At 43.2% G+C, this 20,763-nt stretch overlaps 1 protein-coding gene across 3 annotated transcripts in view; it reads left to right on the top strand.

Moving 5' to 3' along the window:
• Nucleotides 1-20,763, top strand: part of slc49a4 (solute carrier family 49 member 4) — an 89,342-nt gene that overhangs the window by 15,301 nt on the left and 53,278 nt on the right. For all 3 annotated transcript variants that reach the window (XM_078403296.1, XM_078403297.1, XM_078403294.1), the window contains exons 2-3: nt 11,196-11,289; nt 19,151-19,422. In XM_078403296.1, coding sequence (XP_078259422.1) covers nt 11,196-11,289; nt 19,151-19,422 — 366 coding nt within the window. The remainder of the gene's footprint in view (nt 1-11,195; nt 11,290-19,150; nt 19,423-20,763) is intronic.

Consider the following 20,763-nt stretch of genomic DNA (forward strand, 5'->3'; position numbering starts at 1 on the left):
GGGACTGTCATATGTTGAAAGACTGGAGCGACTAGGCTTGTATACACTAGTATAAGAAAATAACTGCAGATGCTGGTACAAATCGAAGGTGTTTATTCACAAAATGCTGGAGTAACTCAGCGGGTCAGGCAGCATCTCAGGAGAGAAGGAATGGGCGACGTTTCGGGTCGAGACCCTTCATCACAGAGGGGGAGTTCGACGAGAGTTTAGCTGCTCCCCCTTAGTGAAGAAGGGTCTCAACCTGAAACGTCGCCCATTCCTTCTCTCCTGAGATGCTGCCTGACCTGCTGAGTTACTCCAGCATTTTGTGAATAAAGTCTTGTATACACTGGAATTTAGAAGGATGAGAGGGGATCTTATCGAAACATGTAAGATTATTAAGGGGTTGGACTCGTTGGAGGCAGGAAACATGTTCCCAATGTTGGGGGAGTCCAGAACCAGCGGCCACAGTTTAAGAATAAGGTGTAGGCCATTTAGAACGGAAATGAGGAAAAACCTTTCCAGTCAGAGAGTTGTGAATCTGTGGAATTCTCTGCCTCAGAAGGCAGTGGAGGCCAATTCTCTGAATGCATTCAAGAGAGAGCTAGATAGAGCTCTTAAGGTTAGCGGAGTCAGAGGATATGGGGAGAAGGCAGAAACGGGGTACTGATTGAGAATGATCAGCCATGATCACATTGAATGGTGGTGCTGGCTCGAAGGGCCGAATGGCCTCCTCCTGCACCTATTGTCTATTGTAAGGCAGCAACTCTACTGATGCACCACTGTAATATGCTGCACTCCATCCACTTCATTCAAGTTGCCAGACCATATTTTATGCTCTTCCAGGAGGGAAGCTGGGGCCTGAATTTAAAGGTTATTTGAAAGGTGAAATATCTGACATTGCAGTTATTGCTCTGCAAGGCAATAATCCAAAATTTGAAATCTCATACAAAGCTGAAATTCAGAATTTTCTGACTGGAGGTAAATATGTTAGCCAGGTGCTATGAAAATGTGGTTATTGTTATTCTTAAGACACTGCAGTGGAATAGTTTCCTGAAACATGTGTGGCTCAGTAGACTGCTCGGTGAGGAATTGGTCTGGATTTTCCAGGGGAACATTTGCAAGTCTCTGTGGAGTTGCTGGAATTTCCCTTTAGAAGTGTCACAAAATTTGGAATAGCTGTGAACGTGAGTGAGGAGTGATACATTTGCTGGCTTTCTCCCCTTTATGTTCATATCCTGCAGAGCACTGTTATGGCTGTTTGGTACGTATTTGGAGTTGGTGGCACAGCGGTGGAGTTGCTGCCTCACAGCGCCAGAGACCCGGGTTCGATCCTGACTATGGGTTTCTCACGGAACAGAGTATGGGTGTGTGATCGCGCGGGTTTTCTCTGGGTTCAGTATGACAAAATTAGTTCAGTTTAGTTTATTGTCACGTGTGCAGTGAAAAGCTTTAGTGTGCTCACCAGTCAGTGGAAAGAAAATACATGATTAAAATCAAGCCATTCACAGTGTACAGATACACGATAAGGGAATAACGTTTAGTGCAAGATAAAGCCAGTAAAAGCCGATCAAAGATAGCCAATTTCCTCCCACACACTAAAGATTTACAGGTTTGGAGGTTAATTGGCTATTGTAAATGGTCCCTATTGTGGAGGATAGTGCTAATGTATGGGGTGATTGCTGGTTGGTGTAGACTTGTTGGGCCGAAGGGCCTGTTTCCACACTATCTCTAAAATCTAAAGTAAAGTCTAAAGTTCTCAGAGACTGGACTGCAAAGAATGTACTGATTTCCTTTCCAATCTCTTTGGTATGTTTGACACCAATCTAAATTCTCAAATTCCTGTGGAGGATTTAAACTCTGAAACATCAATCTAATAGCAAACCCACTTCTTCACCACCTTAGGCAGTCAGGCCTACAGTGCCCTCCGTAATGTTTGGGACAAAGACCCATCATTTATTTATTTGCCTCTGCTCCACAATTTGAGAATTGTAATAGAAAAAATCACATGTAGTTAAAGTGCACATTGTCAGATTTTAATAAAGGCAATTTTTACACATTTTAGTTTCACCATGTAGAAAATACAGCAGTGTTTATACATAGTCCCCCCCGTCCCCCCGTCCCCCCATTTCAGGGCACCATAATGTTTGGGACACAGCAATGTCATGTAAATGAAAGTAGTCATGTTTAGTATTTTGTTGCATATCCTTTGCTTGCAATGACTGCTTGAAGTCTGCGATTCATGGACATTACCAGTTGCTGGATGTCTTCTCTGGTGATGCTCTGCCAGGCCTGTATTGCAGCCATCTTTAGCTTATGCTTGTTTTGGGGGCTAGTCCCCTTCAGTTTTCTCTTCAGCATGTAAAAGGCATGCTCAATTGGGTTCAGATCGGGTGATTGACTTGGCCACTCAAGAATTGACCATTTTTTAGCTTTGAAAAACTCCTTTGTTGCTTTAGCAGTATGTTTGGGATATATACATTAATGACTTGGATGAAGGGATTAAAAGTACCATTAGCAAATTTGCAGATGATACAAAGCTGGGTGGCAGTGTGAACTGTGAGGAAGATGCTATGAGGTTGCAGGGTGACTTGGACAGGTTGTGTGAGTGGGCGGATGCAAGGCAGATGCAGTTTAATGTGGATAAGTGTGAGGTTATCCACTTTGGTGGTAAGAATAGGAAGGCAGATTATTATCTGAATGGTGTCAAGTTAGGAAAAGGGGATGTACAACGAGATCTGGGTGTCCTAGTGCATCAGTCACTGAAAGGAAGCATGCAGGTACAGCAGGCAGTGAAGAAAGCCAATGGGATGTTAGCCTTCATAACAAGACGAGTTGAGTATAGGAGCAAAGAGGTCCTTCTGCAGTTGTACAGGGCCCTTGTGAGACTGCACCTGGAGTACTCTGTGCAGTTTGCGGATGACACGAAGCTGGGTGGCAGTGTTAGCTGCGAGGAGGATGCTAGGAGGCTGCAGAGTGACTTGGATAGATTAGGCGAGTGGGCAAATGCATGGCAGATGCAATATAATGTGGATAAATGTGAGGTTATCCACTTTGGCGGCAAGAACAGGAAAGCAGAGTATTACCTGAATGGTGACCGATTGGGAGAAGGGGAGATGCAACGTGACCTGGGTGTCATGGTGCACCAGTCATTGAAAGCAAGCATGCAGGTGCAGCAGGCAGTGAAGAAAACGAATCGTATGTTGGCATTCATAGCAAGAGGATTTGAGTTTAGGAGCAGGGAGGTTCTGCTGCAGTTGTACAGGGCCTTGGTGAGACCGCACCTGGAGTATTGGTGCAGTTTTGGTCTCCTAACCTGAGGAAAGACTTTCTTGCCTTGGAGGGAGTACCGAGAAGGTTCACCAGATTGATCCCTGGGATGGCGGGACTTACATATGAGGAAAGACTAGATAGACTGGGCTTGTACTCACTGGAATTTAGAAGACTGAGGGGGGATCTTATAGAAACATATAAAATTCTTAAGGGGTTGGAGAGGCTAGATGCGGGAAGATTGTTCCCGATGTTGGGGGAGTCCAGAACCAGGGGTCACAGTTTAAGGATAAGGGGGAAGTCTTTTAGGACCGAGATGAGAAAACATTTCTTCACACAGAGAGTGGTGAGTCTGTGGAATTCTCTGCCACAGAAGGTAGTTGAGGCCAGTTCATTGGCTATATTTAAGAGGGAGTTAGATGTGGCCCTTTTTGCTAAAGGGATCAGGGGGTATGGAGAGAAGGCAGGTACAGGCTACTGAGCTGAATGATCAGCCATGATCATATTGAATGGCGGTGCAGGCTCGAAGGGCCGAATGGCCTACTCCTTCCTGCACCTATTTTCTATGTTTCTATGTTTTGGTCTCCAAATTTGAGGAAGGATATTCTTGCTATTGAGGTCATGCAGCTTAGGTTTACTAGGTTAATTCCCGGAATGGCGGGACTGTCACATGTTGAAAGACTGGAGCGACTAGGCTTGTATACACTGGAATTTAGAAGGATGAGAGGAGATCTTATCGAAACATATAAGATTATTAAGGGGTTGGACACGTTAGAGGCAGGAAACATGTTCCCAATGTTGGGGGAGTCCAGAACCAGGGGCCACAGTTTAAGAATAAGGGGTAGGCCATTTAGAACGGAGATGAGGAAAAACTTTTTCAGTCAGAGAGTTGTAAATCTGTGGAATTCTCTGCCTCAGAAGGCAGTGGAGGCCAATTCTCTGAATGCATTCAAGAGAGAGCTAGATAGAGCTCTTAAGGATAGCGGAGTCAAGGGGCATGGGGAGAAGGCAGGAACGGGGTACTGATTGAGAATGATCAGCCATGATCACATTGAATAGTGGTGCTGGCTCGAAGAGCCGAATGGCCTACTCCTGCACCTATTGTTTATTGTCTAATTCTTCTGTCATCAGCTGTGGAGGTCTTCCTTGGCCTGCCAGTCCCTTTGCGATTAGTAAGCTCACCAGTGCTCTCTTTCTAATTAATGATGTTCCAAACAGTTGATTTTGCTAAGCCTAAGGTTTGGCTGATGTCTCTAACAGTTTTATTCTTGTTTCTCAGTCTCATAATGGCTTCTTTGACTTTCATTGGCACAACTTTGGTCCTCATGGTGATAAATAGCAATAAAAGTTTCCAAAGGTGATGGAAAGACTGGAGGAAAGAGTAGGTGCTGAGAGCTCTCTTGTACCTGCATTAAGGAGGCAATTAAACACACCTGAGCAATTACAAACAGATGTGAAGCCATGTGTCCCAAACGTTATGGTGCCCCAAAATGGGGGGAGACTATGTATTAACACAGCTGTAATTTCTACATGGTGAAACCAAAATGTATAAAAATACCCTTAATAAAATCTGACAATGTGCACTTTAACCGCAGGGTTTTTTATTTAATTACAAATCTCAAATTATGGAGTACAGAGGCAAACAAATAAATGATGGGTCTTTGTCCCAAACATTATGGAGGGCGTTGTAAGTGTACACCTCCAGGTATATGCAAATACAATCACCGTGTGCATGCTGCATTTAGAATATTGAGATTCAGGTGACCTTGGTTCTGGGCAGTAGTCGCAGTAGGATGAAGAGTTTTCCCTTAGTTCAGCATTTAGTCTCCATTTCCACAGAAGATTTTACTTCACTTTAGTATTTTACTTTACGGATAAATCATGGATAGAGCACCTTTGGCCACTGAGTGCACGCCAACCAGCAATCTAGTTCTATCCTACACGAGGGACACCACTGAAATCTGACCATCAAAGCCAGTTTGCTTGTCGAAAAGATGCAATTGGTGGAAACCTGCAATAGAGACAAAATGTCAGAGATGCTCAACAGGCCAGGTTGCACCTGTGGTGTGAGATGAAGGGTTAACATTTCTGAATTAAGAGGAAATATCATTAATCTGAAACATTAACACTTTCCCTCTCCACAAATAACTTTCCAGGATTGCATATTGTTGTGCAAGTGAATTCCGTCCAAGTCTTTTTCTGCTCCCTTTTGCCAAAACATCTTGTATTGTGCTTCCACTCCAATAAACTTCCATTGTGCGTGACTTGTTTTCATTTTGGGCGAGTTCCTGATTTTGTACTGTTGAGACTCGTCACATATAAAATGTGTGCAAAATATTTTAGTTTCCACATCGGGAGACATAAATCACTCTTCCCACTCCGGTGTTTCAACTTTCTATACTCTTGTTTTGTGCGTTAGTTAATAAGCAGTAAATATATATTTTTTAATTTTGCACCTTTATCTGTGGTTACTCTTCGGTGTTACTTGGGTGCTCCATTTTTCTGAGCTTGTACTCAGTTGTAGCTTGGCAATCATGTTGTGCTACATGTTGTGATTGGTATGGCAGGTGATCTCACCAAATAAACATCTACATCCCCATGTGGTCCAATTTACCTCAGGATGTAGTTCTACAGCTTTTGTCAGTCTTGATTTTTTTTATCGATTCATTGATCTTTACTGCATGTATGAGGCTTGCATTTTTAAGCTGAAGGATAATGAATGTATGTTGGCCAAATTTGTCATTGATTGGATCACAACAGGCACAGGGAAAATTTTACTGAAGTTTAATTTGGCTAGTACATAATTAGAAATGGCCCCAAAACATTTGATATATTGGATCTTGTTCCTAAAGTCAGTTGTGGAGGCGACACTATGGTCCCTTGCATCGGTAGCCCACGTAAGCCTTCCATCTTGGAGCCCAATATTTACTTTAGTTTATTGTCACGCGCGCCGAGGTATTGTGAAGAGCTTTTGTTGCATGCTAACCAGTCAGTGGAAAGACAATACATGATTGCAACCGAGCCATCACAGTGTACAGATACATGATAAAGGGAATAATGTGACTAACGTTTAGTGCAAGGTGATCAAAAATAGTCCGAGGGTCTAAAATGGAGTTGATAGTAGCTTAGGACTGCTCTTTAATCATTGGTAGGATAATTCAATTGCCTGATAACAGTTGGGAAGAAACTGTCCCTGAATCTGGAGGTGTGTGTTTTCACATTTCTGTACCTCTTGCCTGATGGGAGAGGGGAGAAGAGGCAGTGTGAGATTCTTCCTTGATTATACTGGTGTCCTTGTCGAGGCAGCATGAGATATAAATGGAGTAAATGGAAGGGAGGTTGGTTTGTGTGATGGTCTGGTCTGTGTCCACAATTCTCCGTACTTTCTTGCGGTCCTGGATGGAGCTGTTCCCAAACTTGGCTGTGATGCATCCCGATTAAAATGCTCTCTGTGGCGCATCTGTAGAAGTTGGTGAGAGTTGCTGGTGACATGCCAAACGTTCTAAGGCTTTGATGTCCTTCATACAGTTTGCTGATTTTCCATGAGTGACTAGTGAGAGTATTAAGCATTTATCCCACGTTGCACCTTTTTAAGCTGCGAACATCCATATCTAATTTTGTCAAGTCCTGTTTGTGAGATGCAGTGAGTTGGCTCCTTATTGTTCTGTTGCCAAACCTATTCCAAGGATTTCAGTTCTTTTGGCAGACTTTACCTGATACTCTTTCCAAAGCTGGCTTTGATTTTTAGTTTGTTCGGTCTTGGACTTTACCTTGGTATTTTTGGATGGATATTTTTTTTATTCATTTGAATTCATTCACAGGATGTGGGTTTCATTGACAATCCCCTCACTAATTGCCCTTGAACTAGATGACCATGGATTTCAGAGTGTAGTTAAGAGTCAGAGGAAGGTCAGAATGGGGAAGGTTGCCAGATATCCTCCCGTTTTAAAACATTTGTGGCTCAGATGGTTTTTGGAAACAATCTATGCAATGCATAAGGGCATTTTTTTTCATGATTGCAGTTACTGATACGTTCATTAGCACAGAAACACAATTTATGGCTCAAGGAACGATTGTGGTTATTTTTCGTACCAGTCTAAACTCCTTCCATAACTATTTGTTAATTGGCTGGAGATGGGAATAAACTGCCCCGCACATCTGCATGCTTTTTATTTCTAATCCACGTACTTATCATAACTCTGCCGCATTCCTGGCCATTTCTGTTTCTTCACAATTTCTTTCCGATTCAGACTCTTCTTTCTCAGAGCACTGTTCCTTTCCCCAATTCTTACATAAGTTCTTTGATTAATATTGTCAATTTGCTGTGGAAAAATCCCATTGGCAGAAATTTGTTGATACATTATTATGCTAAAGACGAGAAGGGATCTTATCGAAACGTATAAGATTATTAAGGGGTTGGACACGTTAGAGGCAGGAAACATGTTCCCAATGTTGGGGGATTCCAGAACAAGGGGCCACAGTTTAAGAATAAGGGGTAGGCCATTTAGAACTGAGATGAGGAAAAACGTTTTCAGTCAGCGAGTTGTGAATCTGTGGAATTCGCTGCCTCAGAAGGCAGTGGAGGCCAATTCTCTGAATGCATTCAAGAGAGAGCTAGATAGAGCTCTTAAGGATAGCGGAGTCAGGGGGTATAGGGAGAAGGCAGGAACGGGGTACTGATTGAGAATGATCAGCCTTGATCACATTGAATGATGGTGCTGGCTCGAAGGGCCGAATGGCCTCCTCCTGCACCTATTGTCTATTTTGTCAATCTCAAAGTGCATGCCCATCATACATAATGCGATTTTTGAGTATTATATGCCCGCTAAAATAGGATTTATTTACTTCGGCTGTTTAAGTAGATTTATTATTTTCTGATTCCGCATTGTTATTTGGTTTTGACTACCATGTTAATTGTCATGCGAAGATCACTCTTACTTCAACTCCACAATCAGTACAAAATGTGTTCCTTTTTCTCCATTCAAATATCCCCTCCTAAAACATGTCCCTGTGGGCGTTGGACTAAATGTGACATCTATTTTTATTCACCTTCTGCAACCTTATCGTGTTGATAGAAATTCCCATTGTGGTACGTATATTATTCTTTTTTTTAATTTCAATTAACCGTTTTCACGTTGCTCTCCCCCCTGATCCATCAATTAATTTTCTGAGTCTCCCATTTTTTCCTTTTCCTACACATATAAATTTGGTTGACACATCAGTTGAATAGCTAATGCATGTCCCATGGTGGTTGAATTCTGATTATGGGACATTAAAATAATTACTTGCAAACTTGGCAAAACATCCTGCTGTGTTATTTAAAAAAATTATTAAATTGCAAATGTTGACCTTGAAGGTTTGTGCAAGATCGTTGAACTTGTGATTGGCACTATATCCAAGCCTTTGCAGCTTGACTTGTAACAATAACATACTTGGTTCTGTTCATTCTCCTGCTTTTGAGTGTGAAGAGCTTGTGGATATCTGGTTTTTCATCTTCTCTACCCGTGATCCGTTCAACTATTTGCCAGGTTGGATTTCCTTCTCTCATAAGGTCATAAGTGCTAGCAAACAGAATTCGGTCATTCGGCCCATCAAGTCTACTCCGCCATTCAATCATGGCTGATATATCTCTTCCTCCTAACCCCATTCTCCTGTTTTCTCCTCATAACCCCTGACACCCGTACTAATCAAGAATCTATCCATCTCTGCCTTAAAAATATCCATTGACTTGGCCTCCACAGCCTTCTGTGGCAAAGAATTCCACAGATGCACCACCCTCTGACTAAAGAAATTCCTCTTCATCTCCTTCCTAAAGGAAGGTCCTTTAATTCTGAGGCTATGACCTCTGGTCCTAAACTCTCCCACTAGTGGAAACATCCTCTCCGCATCCACTCTATCCAAGTCTTTCACTATTCGGTATGTTTCAATGCGGTCCTCCGTCATTCTTCTAAACTCCAGCGCGTACAGGTCCAGTGCTGTCAAACGCTCATCATATGTTAACCCACTCATTCCTGGGATCATTCTCGTAAACCTCCTCTTGACCCTCTCCAGCGCCAGCACATCCTGCCTCGGATATGGTGCCCACAATTGCTCATAATAGCTCTCATGACTGCCAGTATCCACTGCACCTACAAGCATCTGCTTTAGTGATGTAAAATAACCATGCAGGAATCTTTCAAGTTTGGATTCTTTCTTTCGTTCGTATGTCAACTAAGTGGGCGCCCCCATCTTACCGCGGGCCTCCGGTGGCCGCCGCCTTTGCCCCGCCGCGCTGCTACGGCCGCCACCCCTCGTACAACGCAGGCGGGCAGGGCCAGGGCCAGGGCCAGCACCACCCTGCCTCCCGGGGGCAGCACGGCCGGGTTGGAGGCGACTGGAGGTCGGGACAGAAGCCTCGCCGGCGTCGCGGGGAGACTGGAGCCAGTGGTCTGGGCCCTGTACCCGGGGCCTGAGGAGCACCGGCAGACGGCGCTCCCCGCCCTTGGGACAGCAGACCACCGCCCGGAGAGAACCGCCCCGGTCTCGACCGTCCCCCCAAGCCGTGGGATCAGCCGCAGGACTACCCCCGCCCCCACCATGTCTCCACTCTCTTGTGTGCATGCCATATGTACAGTCGGCAAGTCGTTGGTTCCAGCGGCTTTAGGGCTTGTCTATTTAGCACGTGAAGCCTGGGTTCGGCGGATTGCGCGGAGGAAACCACCAGAAGGTTCTACGGGCAGAAAGACGATCCCAGCAAAGCGCCGTGGAGCGCAAACAGGGCAGAGTGAGATACGTAGGACACTTCTGACCATCCACTGCATCCCGACCTGTCCCCAGCCGTCTCGACTATGTCTTGCTGCTGGGGCCCGATAGGCCGGGATGAGAGAGTGAGGCCGATGATCTGTACAACTCCCCCTCACTTAAATCCAAGTCAAGCGCAAGTCATGACCTCAACCTCAACCTCGGCCAGCAGACCGCGGCTGGCGGCGATCCCAATCAGCGGCCGAAATAATAAAATTGAAAGTGAACTCAAGGTCATCTTCGAACCCGAAGGACCAACAACAACAACATGTCAACTACAACAATCAAAAGTGGCAATTGGTGCTTCAGAGTACTGTAGTTGACGCTTTGCTGCAAATTTTGCCAGTTCCGTAGAACTACCCAGGATGGACGACGAGGACATAAAGAGCCCCACCCCAAGGTTGTATTGAGTACACTTAATGATTCCATCCAGTGGATCAGCAGCAATTGGTACCAGATGGGCATAAATCCGTTCAGATGTGTTAAGGTTGGCAGAGTATCTGCATTTCAACCTCAAACAGTACCTCAACAGGATCAGGACCTTCATCCCAAAATGTCCATGCTGAACATGACGGTAAATTAAACTATCTCCTCTTCATGTACATGGTCCGTATCCCTCCATTCCTTGCATATCCATGTCTATCTAAAAGCTTCTTAAATGCCATTTAAATGACCTTGGGCATGGTTTAATTGTACACATGCCAAGTAAGAAAGCATCTGGTGATTTATCTAGCTTGTCACCTGGACAAACACAATATTTGGTAACGTTTGAACCATCCACTATTTATTTATTTTCAATTATTCCACTCTCTTTGTATATTGACCCTTCTGAGCAGTTTAGAGAAGAAATGGATGTAAAGGTATCTCCATGCAACATGTGGGGAACAGCATTCCACAACTACACATTGCAGGTGTCATTTCCAAACTGCTATTTGAGTCAGCCTTCTTCAGAGTGTACTGTACGGGGTGATCGCTGGTCGGTGTGCACTCGGAGGACTGAAAGGCTTGTTTCTGTGCTGTATCTCTAAAGTCTACAGTAAAGTTTAAATTGACTAACTTTATTTGAATATTCATTTTCCTGCTAGTATTCAAGTGTGCTCTATTTTGTGATGTAATTTTATTGGTGCAGTATGCACTTTTGATTTCAAATTTTGCTTTCTTCACAGGCCTGAGACTAACTGTGGTACTCGCTGCCTTGCTCATGACGGTTGGCACCTTACTGAGGTGTATTCCCATAAATAATCTATTAATTAAAAGATGGTAAGTTGATTCTCAATAAGTACAACTGTTTGTGTTAAGTGATATAATTTGTTGTCCATCTGTAACTGGCTATCAGGTGCAGGTCAGACTGCATTTGGAGTATTGTGATCATCTTTGGGGCCTCGTATCTGAGGAAGGATTTGCTGGCGTTAGAATGTGTCCAGAGGAGGTTTACGAGAATGATCCCAGGAATGATTGGGTTAACATATGATGGGCGTTTGCAGGCACTGGGGCTGTACTGCTGGAGTTTAGAAGGATGAGGGGGGGATCTCATTGAAACTTACCGAGTAGTGAATAATATATTCCTAATATATTCCTTTATTCGTCCCACACCGGGATAATTTACAAGTGCCTGGATCAAGTGGATGTGGAGAGGATGTTTCAACTAGTGGAAGAGTCCAGGGCCAGAGGCCATAGTCTCAGAATGAAAGGACGTATCTTTTGAGGAAGAATTTCTTTAGTCAATGGGTGGTGAATCTGCGGAATTTATTGCCGCAGAAGGCTGCAGAGGCGAAGTCAACGGATATTTTTAAGTTCGAGATTCACAGATGCTTGATTAGCGTGGGTGTCAGGGGTTATGGGGAGAAGGCAGGAAAATGGGGTTGAGAGGGAAAGATAGATCAACCGTGATTGAATGGCGGAGTAGACTTGATGGGCAGAATGGCCTGATTCTGCTCCTAGACCTTTTGACAATTTAGCACTGGTGTAAGTGATAGCTTAATGCTCCAAGAGCCTGCTCCAGATATTGCACCAGAAAATGTAGTAGCCGAATGACGTGGTGAACCTTGCAGGTCCACAGAGGACATAGGCTTTGGAGAATCTCTTCCTCAAAATTCACGGCAATAGAATTTGAGTCCCTAAACTAAATGTTGCCTGCAATTGTTGTGGAATTTTCAAGAGCTATGAGTTAACAAAATAGCTGTGCCTTGGGATTTGGAATTTATTGACTTTTTAAAAAAAATGACAATAGACAATAGGTGCAGGAGTCGGCCCTTCGAGCCAGCACCGCCATTCAATGTGATCATGGTTGATCATTCACAATCAGTACCTCGTTCCTGCCTTCTCCCCATGAACTCTGCTATCTTTAAGAGTTCTATCTCGCTCTCTCTTGAAAGCATCCAGAGAATTGGCCTCCACTGCCTTCTGAGGCAGAGAATTTCACAGATTTACAACACTGACTGAAAAAGTTGTCTTCATGTTTCTTCCTATGCAGTTAAATTTAGACTTTTAACAAATGCAGCAGCATGGGCAAACTTTTAGTTGAGAGTTCATATTTAAAGTGAATGAATTTTGAAACTTGATTATGACTCTAATTAAACATTTGAACCAGGATGATAAAACCTGTACATTAAAATCCAAGTGTCTTGATATTAGCTTTTAGGTAATGTATCGCATTAAATTTGACCTCTGCTTTAAACAAAGGTAATAATATTCCTTTTATCCCCATCAACCTAAGTAAGCATTAAAGTTTCTGTTGATATTTAATTTGAATGAATATTTATAAGTATATTGAGAAAGCAGATTTGTAGTATAAAACAAAACTATTATACAATTATGTTCTTGGATTTGACATTCATTAAAGGTTTTAGTACTAAATTAGGTCCTTTAAAGGACTGTGCAATCTTAAGCACAGACATGATTGATTTTATGGCTCGTCCTAATGAGTCTATCAGTTATTATGTCCTAAGAGTTTTTTTATTTAATTGAAGTTAACTACCTTGCACTTCCTCTGTAGTAACCACTTGGGGGAATCTCAAATGCTGACTAATGTATGTTACAATAAGATCTGTTCAACATCCAAGGAGCATTATTTCTGAGGTTAATCTATTGGATGAAGTTTGTTCAGTGTTGCTGAGTCTGAATCCCGGAACTTCTGGTTTAAATACACTGCAGAAACTTGTTCAGATGTTTGTACCAGCTCCAAAGTGTCTTTACCAATGTGTCCTTGATGGCAATTAGGTGTAGGCATTAAATGATGACCTTGTTAGTGATGTCCTTAACATGTTAATTAAATAATGAATCCTGCCATATAAGGAAGAATCTTAATAGCATCAAATGGTAGGCAGAATTTGAGCGTGGCTAATTTTTAAATGGCCATGTTGAACTTGCTGAGAGGAGCCGTGAGAGAAAGGAGGTGCCAAATGGTTCTACTTGAAAAGACTTGAATATCAAGTCTTTCATGGATAGCACGGGTTTGGGGGGATATGGGCCAAACGCAGGCAGGTGGGACTAGAGTCGTTGGGACATATTGGTCGGTGCGGGCAAGTTGGGCCGAAGGACCTGTTTCCATGCTGTATGACTTGCTATCAGATTGTGTCCTGACCACCTCTCTCGTGATATCAACCATTATGTAGCTGTGGACATGAATGATCTGACCCCAGTTGGTGGTGGTGTCACTGCATAAAGGGAGTCCATTGACGTACCTTAATGCTTTGGGAAGCTTTGAAAGAGAAAAAGTGCTCCACACTGGAACAAATCAAACCTTGTTTTGCTAATATTGATACCTTGCCTTTAAATAACCAATAGGTAGAGGACTCTGGATCCAAAATCACTTTTGGCTTTTATTATCAAAATTATTTTTTTTATTTTCAACGATTCAGTGACACTTTATTGTCCCATGTACCTGGGTACAATGAAATGCTTTGTTTTTTAATACAATCGGGTGAAGTCTTACAGCAGACTTCATCTGGACAATACATAAAGATTCGCCACGTTTCTGGTGCTATTAAAGTTCTTAGTGCAGTCTTATCTTCTCGCAGCGGTGAACTAGGCCTGCCACCAATTTCCAAAGTAATCGCTGCAGAAAGCACCTTTGATTTCAGATGACGGGCTAGGTATCTGGAGTTTTCTTTAGTCAGAGGGTGGTGAATCTGTGGAATCCTTGGCCACCGAAGGCTGTGGAGGCCAAGTCAGTGGATACATTTAAGGCAGAGGTAGATAGATTCTTGATTAGAACGGGTGTCAGAGGTTATGGGGAGGAGGCAGGAGAATTGGGTTTGGTGGGAGAGATAGATCAGCCATGATTGAATAGTGGAGTGGACTTGAGCCGAATGGCCTAATTGTACTCCTACCTCTTATGATTCGGTAGAGTTGCTGCTTTACAGCGAATGCAGCGCCGGAGACTCAGGTTCGATCCTGACTACGGGTGCTGCACTGTAAGGAGTTTGTACGTTCTCCCCGTGACCTGCGTGGGTTTTCTCCGAGATCTTCGGTTTCCTCCCACACTCCAAAGACGTACAGGTATGTAGGTTAATTGGCTGGGTAAATGTAAAAATTGTCCCTAGTGGGTGTAGGATAGTGTTAATGTGCGGGGATCGCTGGGCGGCACGGACTTGGAGGGCCGAAAAGGCCTGTTTCCGGCTGTATATATATGATATGATATGATATGATATCTGTGAGACATAGAAACATGGAAAATAGGTGCAGGAGGAGGCCATTTGGCCCTTCGAGCCAGCACCGCCATGCCAGGCAGCGGTGTGATAGAATAGAAAATGTCTGCTTGCCTGGGGTAGGTGCAGCTCCAACAACGCTTGGCTCGACAGCGTCAAGAGAAAGCAGCCGACTTGACTGGGAATCCTTCATCAGTCAGGGAATTGAATAAAGAAGGTGGGACAATTGTACAAGATGTTGGGAGAGACTGCACTTGGAATATTGTGTTGAGTTTTGGTCGCCCTGCTGTGGGAAGGTGGTGGGCATATGATACGAGGTGCCAGATAAAGTAGTCGAGGCAGGTACAAAATAACATTTAAAAGACATTTGAATAGGTACATGGATAGGCAATGTTTATAGGGATAGTGGCCAAGCATGAGCAAATGGGGCTAGCATAGATAGAGCTTCATGGTCAGTATGTATCCAGTGGACCATGTATGTGCTGTGCAATTACTGTGCTGTATGTCTGCACGAGCAGCCAATTCAGCTTCTCATACCTGCACTGTCTATCAATACGATCATAGTTGATCAGATTACAACCTCAAACTATCTGAAGGAGTCTGAAGAAGGGTCTCGACCCAAAACGTTACCCATTCCTTCTCTGCAGAGATGCTGCCTGTCCCACTGAGTTACTCCAGCATTTTGTGTCGACCCTCAACCTCAAACTATACTTCCTTCTACCCACGATAGTCTTTGACTCAATAGACAATAGGTGCAGGAGTAGGCCATTTGGCCCTTTGCTCCAGCACTGCCATTCACTGTGATCATGGCTGATCATCCATATTCAGTACCCACCTCCTACCTTCTCCCCATATCCCCTGACTCCGCTATCTTTAAGAGTTCTATCTAACTCTCTCTTGAAAGCATTCAGAGAATTGGCCTCCACTACCTTCTGAGGCAGAGAATTCCACAGGTTGACATCTCTCTGGGTGAAAAAAAAATTCCTCATCTCTGTTCTAAATGGCCTACCCTTTATTCTTAAACTGTGGCCCCTGGTTCTGGATTCCCCCAACATCAGGAGCATGTTTCCTGCCTCTAGCGTGTCCAATCCCTTAATCTTGTATGTTTCAATAAGATTCCCTCTCATCCTTCTAAATTCTAGTGTATACAAGCCCAGTTGCTCCATTCTTTCAACATATGACAGTCCCACCATCCTGGGAAATAACCTCATGAACCTACGCTGCACTCCCTCAATAGCGAGAATGTCCTTCCTCAAATTTGGAGACCAAAACTGCACACAATACTCCAGGTGTGGTCTCACTAGGGCCAAGTAGAGCTGCAGAAGGACCTCTTTGCTCCTATACTCAAATGCTCTTGTTAGGAAGATCAACATGCTCACTTGCTTGTCATGTTTCTATCTATATTTGCCTTAAAATGCACTGAAAGGAAAACTGACTTTGCCTTAAAATGACTGAAAGGGAAAAAAAAATCCTTACCTCTGTCTTACCTGGTATTCTGTAGGTATATGTTGTCTTGCTAAAAGAATATATGCTTGGCATGGAGAGATTGCAGGAAAGACTCATTAGATTGATTCTGGAGATAGCAGGTTTACTGTATTAAGCAAAATTGAGACGACTAGGCTTGTATTCTCTTGAGTTTGAAAGAATAAGAGATCTCACTTTGATTTATAATATTTCTTCTGTGTTCTCCATACTAAGGATCCTGGGGCGAGTTTCCTCTGGTTGAGGGTGTTTAGAACCCAGATTGAAGGCAAGACATTTGGGTCTGACATGGGGAAACATTTCTTCAAGCTCAGTGTTTAGTTTAGTTTGTAATGCATGATTGCAGATCCACTTCTGGGACCAGCACGTGGAGAGTCGCCTGGTTTGGGCGCCATCTTGAATCAGCCATTCACAAGTGCTTAGTTTAGTTTAGTTGCGTAGGATAGTATTAGTGTGCGGGGATCGCTGGTCGGGGTGGACTCGGGCCAAAGGGCCTGCTTCCTCGCTGTATCTCTAAACTAAACTAAACATTCACATCCTTTCTTAAATAAAGACCGATAACACACAATGCACTCCATTTATAGGTCCACCAATTTGATTGAAGCATAACCTCCCTACATGTGCCTTTAATTCCCTTAACAACAAATGATAACATTCCTTTGATTTTCCTACTTACTTAGTGCAGCTGTTTCCTAGCCTTTTGCAAATTATAGTTTAGGACACTTGGATCCCTCTGCATGTTTGCTTGTTAACTTGGGTGTAAAAAATATTAACTCGATTCCTCATCTTATTTTAAAAGATAATTAGATACTCTATAATGCTTTTAAAATGCCCTCACAACCATTTAAGACGACGTATTCAAGAAGGGTCTCGACACGAAACTTCACCTATGTTCTCCAGGGATGCTGCCTGATCCGCTGTGTTTAGCACTTTGTGTCCTTTTTTGTATTCACGGAAATCAGTGTTAAAATTTGGATCCGAGTCGTTCAGTTATGTGAATAAATACTATGCTTCGGGTATTGTTGCTAGTTTACCAGCTAATCTGAGGTTGGGATGAAAAAACGGCCTTGGTTCTGTGGAAGAAATTGTTTGTTCTGGTGCTCCAGCTATTGCGCCATCCAATTTGTTCAGTCTTAAAAGTTCATACACCAGAATATCTCTAAATAAAGCCAAGAAATTTATGACATTATGTCAGGTGTGTAAATAAATTCAGCTGCTTATCGCTAAGCTCGGTGTCTTTAGCAAAATGATGTGCGTTGTTGGGGGCTCATAATTCCTTGGCTGTTCCAGTCTCTAATTTGGAAGTCGTAACCTATATCCGAAGCAGTCTTTATGTGCCACTCTGCTAGAAAGAACCATGCCTCCATCACATCTTAGTATTTTAGCTATTACTTGGCAGGCCAAGTAAATCACGACAATTTCAGCACCTGCAATCTCTTGAGACTAAATCCCAGAGGTATTTGCATGCAAGTATTTAATTAATAACTATTTTGTCAGTAGCAAATGATTTATAGCGGGAAGCGATCCTTAATTTTTAAAGTTTACTCATTTGCCAGCATTTTTAGCTTGAGTGATGTGTAGGTGGCAATTAGGTATCCCTTGGTAAGTATAGATATTCCTAGATCATTTTATCACAACAAATCATTCGCCCTGCTTGTACCTCAGAGACTAGAGTCTGGACAGTTGTACTTCTCCAATCCAGAGTCCAGTTTAATGTAATTTAGCAACGCAGCATGGAAAGAAGCTCTTCGGCCTACCAAGTCCACGCCAGCCATCGATCACCCATTCACACTAATTTTTTGTGTTGGGAGGAACTGCAGATGCTGGTTTACACCAAAGGAAGACACAAAATGCTGGAGTCCCTCAGCGGGTCAGGCAGCATCTCTGGAGAAAATGAGTACATGATGTTTCGGGTCGTGACCCTTCTTCCAACCCCTTTCTTTAAACCTTCAAACCCGTACGTCTTTTGGATGTGAGGAAATCTGAGCATCCAATGGACAATAGGTGCAGGAGTAGGCCATTCGGCCCTTCGAGCCAGCACCGCCATTCAATGTGATCATGGCTGATCATTCTCAATCAGTACCCCGTTCCTGCCTTCTCCCCATACCCCCTGACTCCGCTATCCTTAAGAGCTCTATCTAGCTCTCTCTTGAATGCATTCAGAGAATTGGCCTCCACTGCCTTCTGAGGCAGAGAATTCCACAGATTCAGCATCCAGAGGAAATCCACGCAGTCACAAGAGCGTGCAAACTCCACACATGCAGAAACAGCGATCACGTACAAACCCTGGTTTCTGGTGCTCTGAGGAAGCAGCACTACCAGCTGCATCATTGAATGTACAAAGGATTGATATTACATTTGATTATAAAGCTCCTTTCTTTATTGAAAGAAAGCTTGAGAAGGAAACATATGGGGAACCTGGAGTTAAATGCATTCCTAGGTAATGTGGTGTGTTTGGAGGGTGCTCTTTAATCACTGCTGATCAGTCCACTGGTTTGTCAGCCTGTTATTGAGTTTAAAGCCATTTTGTTGCGATTGATAAAGTTGCTGTTCTTGCCAACCAAGATTGACTGAAACATTTTAAAATGTTCTTGGCGTTGTGTAAAACAATATGTTTCCATAAAGACGATTACAACTACTTGGCATGTTAGCAATGCGGGGACAGTTCCAACAAATAAGTTTTATTACTCCAATGCACCATTTCTTTATTGGCCTTATCCTTTGCTCTTACAAACATTAAGACCTTCCATAAAATACAGGAACCGTTGGATTAATAGCTCGTCTATTTTAGAACTCTTCGTGCTTTTGTAGTAATTATGATTGCTTCTGAAGAATTTATCATTTCAATATTCACTGCAAGCTATTTTTACTCATGTTTGCACTTGATTTTAAAAGTAGAATGAGATTAATTTTCCTCTTGAAAATGATTTCATCAGTTTTGCAGATGTTTGCATCTATTTCCTATTGTGATTTGTGTATTGTGCTTCCAGGTTGATCCATACAGGACAGCTGTTCAATGGATTAGCGGGTCCTGTGGTCGTGAATGCTCCTCCGTTTCTTTCAACAACCTGGTTTGCACCTGATCAGAGGGCTACAGCCACTGCCATTGCATCTCTCTTCAACTACTTTGGAGGGGCCTGTGCGTTCTTGGTGGGCCCGCTGGTGGTTCCGGCACCCAATGGAACAACACCTCTGCTTATTGGCGACCCCAGTCAAAGCAATGACTCCATAAAGGATCACATTCAAGCATTGTTGTACGCAGGTGAATAACAACGTTACTTTCTTAAACGTTTCCGTAATCTTCACCTGGAGTTATCATCTCAATTTTTAGGCACTGCACTTTAGGAACCGTGCTTCAGTTGGAGAGCAGCTAAATAGGAGGCCAAGAGTGATCTTGGAGGTTTACAAAATCGCCTGGGGAATAAATAGGGTGGATGTACATAATCTTTTTTTTTTAATCCAGTATAGGGGAATCGAGAACAGGAGGGCGAAGGTTTTGATGTGAGAAGGGAAAGATTTAATGAGAAGGGAACCTGAGAGTTAACATTTTCACTCAGAGGGTGATGGGCATATGGAATGAGCTGCCAGATGAAGTAGTTGAAGCAGGTACAATAATAACATTTGAAGATATTGGATGGGTACATAGATAGGAAAGGTTTAGAGGGATATCTAACTACCTTGGCTGGTACATCTCGGTTGGTATGGGCAAGTTGGGCCGAACGGCCTGTTTCTGTTCTGTACGACTCTGCAGATGTGAAGACAGAATTGGGTGTCGGAGAGACTTTCTCTTGAACATCAGTTACATGAATAGATGAAAGAAACTGATGTCGCTCTCTGTAGAATGTAAGGAATCTGATGGAGGTATTAAAATCACAGAGTCCAGACAATATTGATTTGAGTATAGGAGCAAAGAGGTCCTTCTGCAGTTGTATAGGGCCCTGGCGAGACCACATCTAGAGTATTGTGTGCAGGTTTGATCCCCTAATTTGAGGAAGGACATCCTTGCTATTGAGGCAGTGCAGCATAGGTTCACAAGATTAATCCCTGGGGTGGAGGGACTGTCATATGAGGAAAGATTGGAAAGACTGGGCTTGAGTTTAGAAGGATGAGAGGGGATCTTGTAGAGACGTATAAAATTATAAAAGGACTGGACAAGCTAGATGCAGGAACAATGTTCCCAATGTTGCAGTCCAGAACCAGGGGCCACAGTCTAAGAATAAAGGGGAAGCAATTTAAAACTGAGGTGAGAAGAAACTTTTTCACCCAGAGAGTTGTGAATTTGTGGAATTCTCTGCCACAGAAGGCAGTGGAGGCTAATTCACTGGATGAATTTAAAGAAAGTTAGATAGAGCTCTAGGGAGAGTGGAATCAAGGGATATGGGGAGAAGGCAGGCACGGGTTACTGATTGGATGATCAGCTATGATCACAATGAATGGAGGTGCTGGTCCCTAGGGCTAAATGGCCTCCTCCTGCACCTATTTTCTATGTCTCTATGTTTAATATTGGTCGAAAGGTGATAAACCAGTGGACTTTTAGCAATGATAATCATGACTTGAGCAAAACTACTTGCACAATAAATCCTTTGAATCTGCCACAAGTATG

This window comes from Rhinoraja longicauda, chromosome 8 (assembly GCF_053455715.1).
Source record: "Rhinoraja longicauda isolate Sanriku21f chromosome 8, sRhiLon1.1, whole genome shotgun sequence".
NCBI lineage: Eukaryota > Metazoa > Chordata > Chondrichthyes > Rajiformes > Arhynchobatidae > Rhinoraja > Rhinoraja longicauda.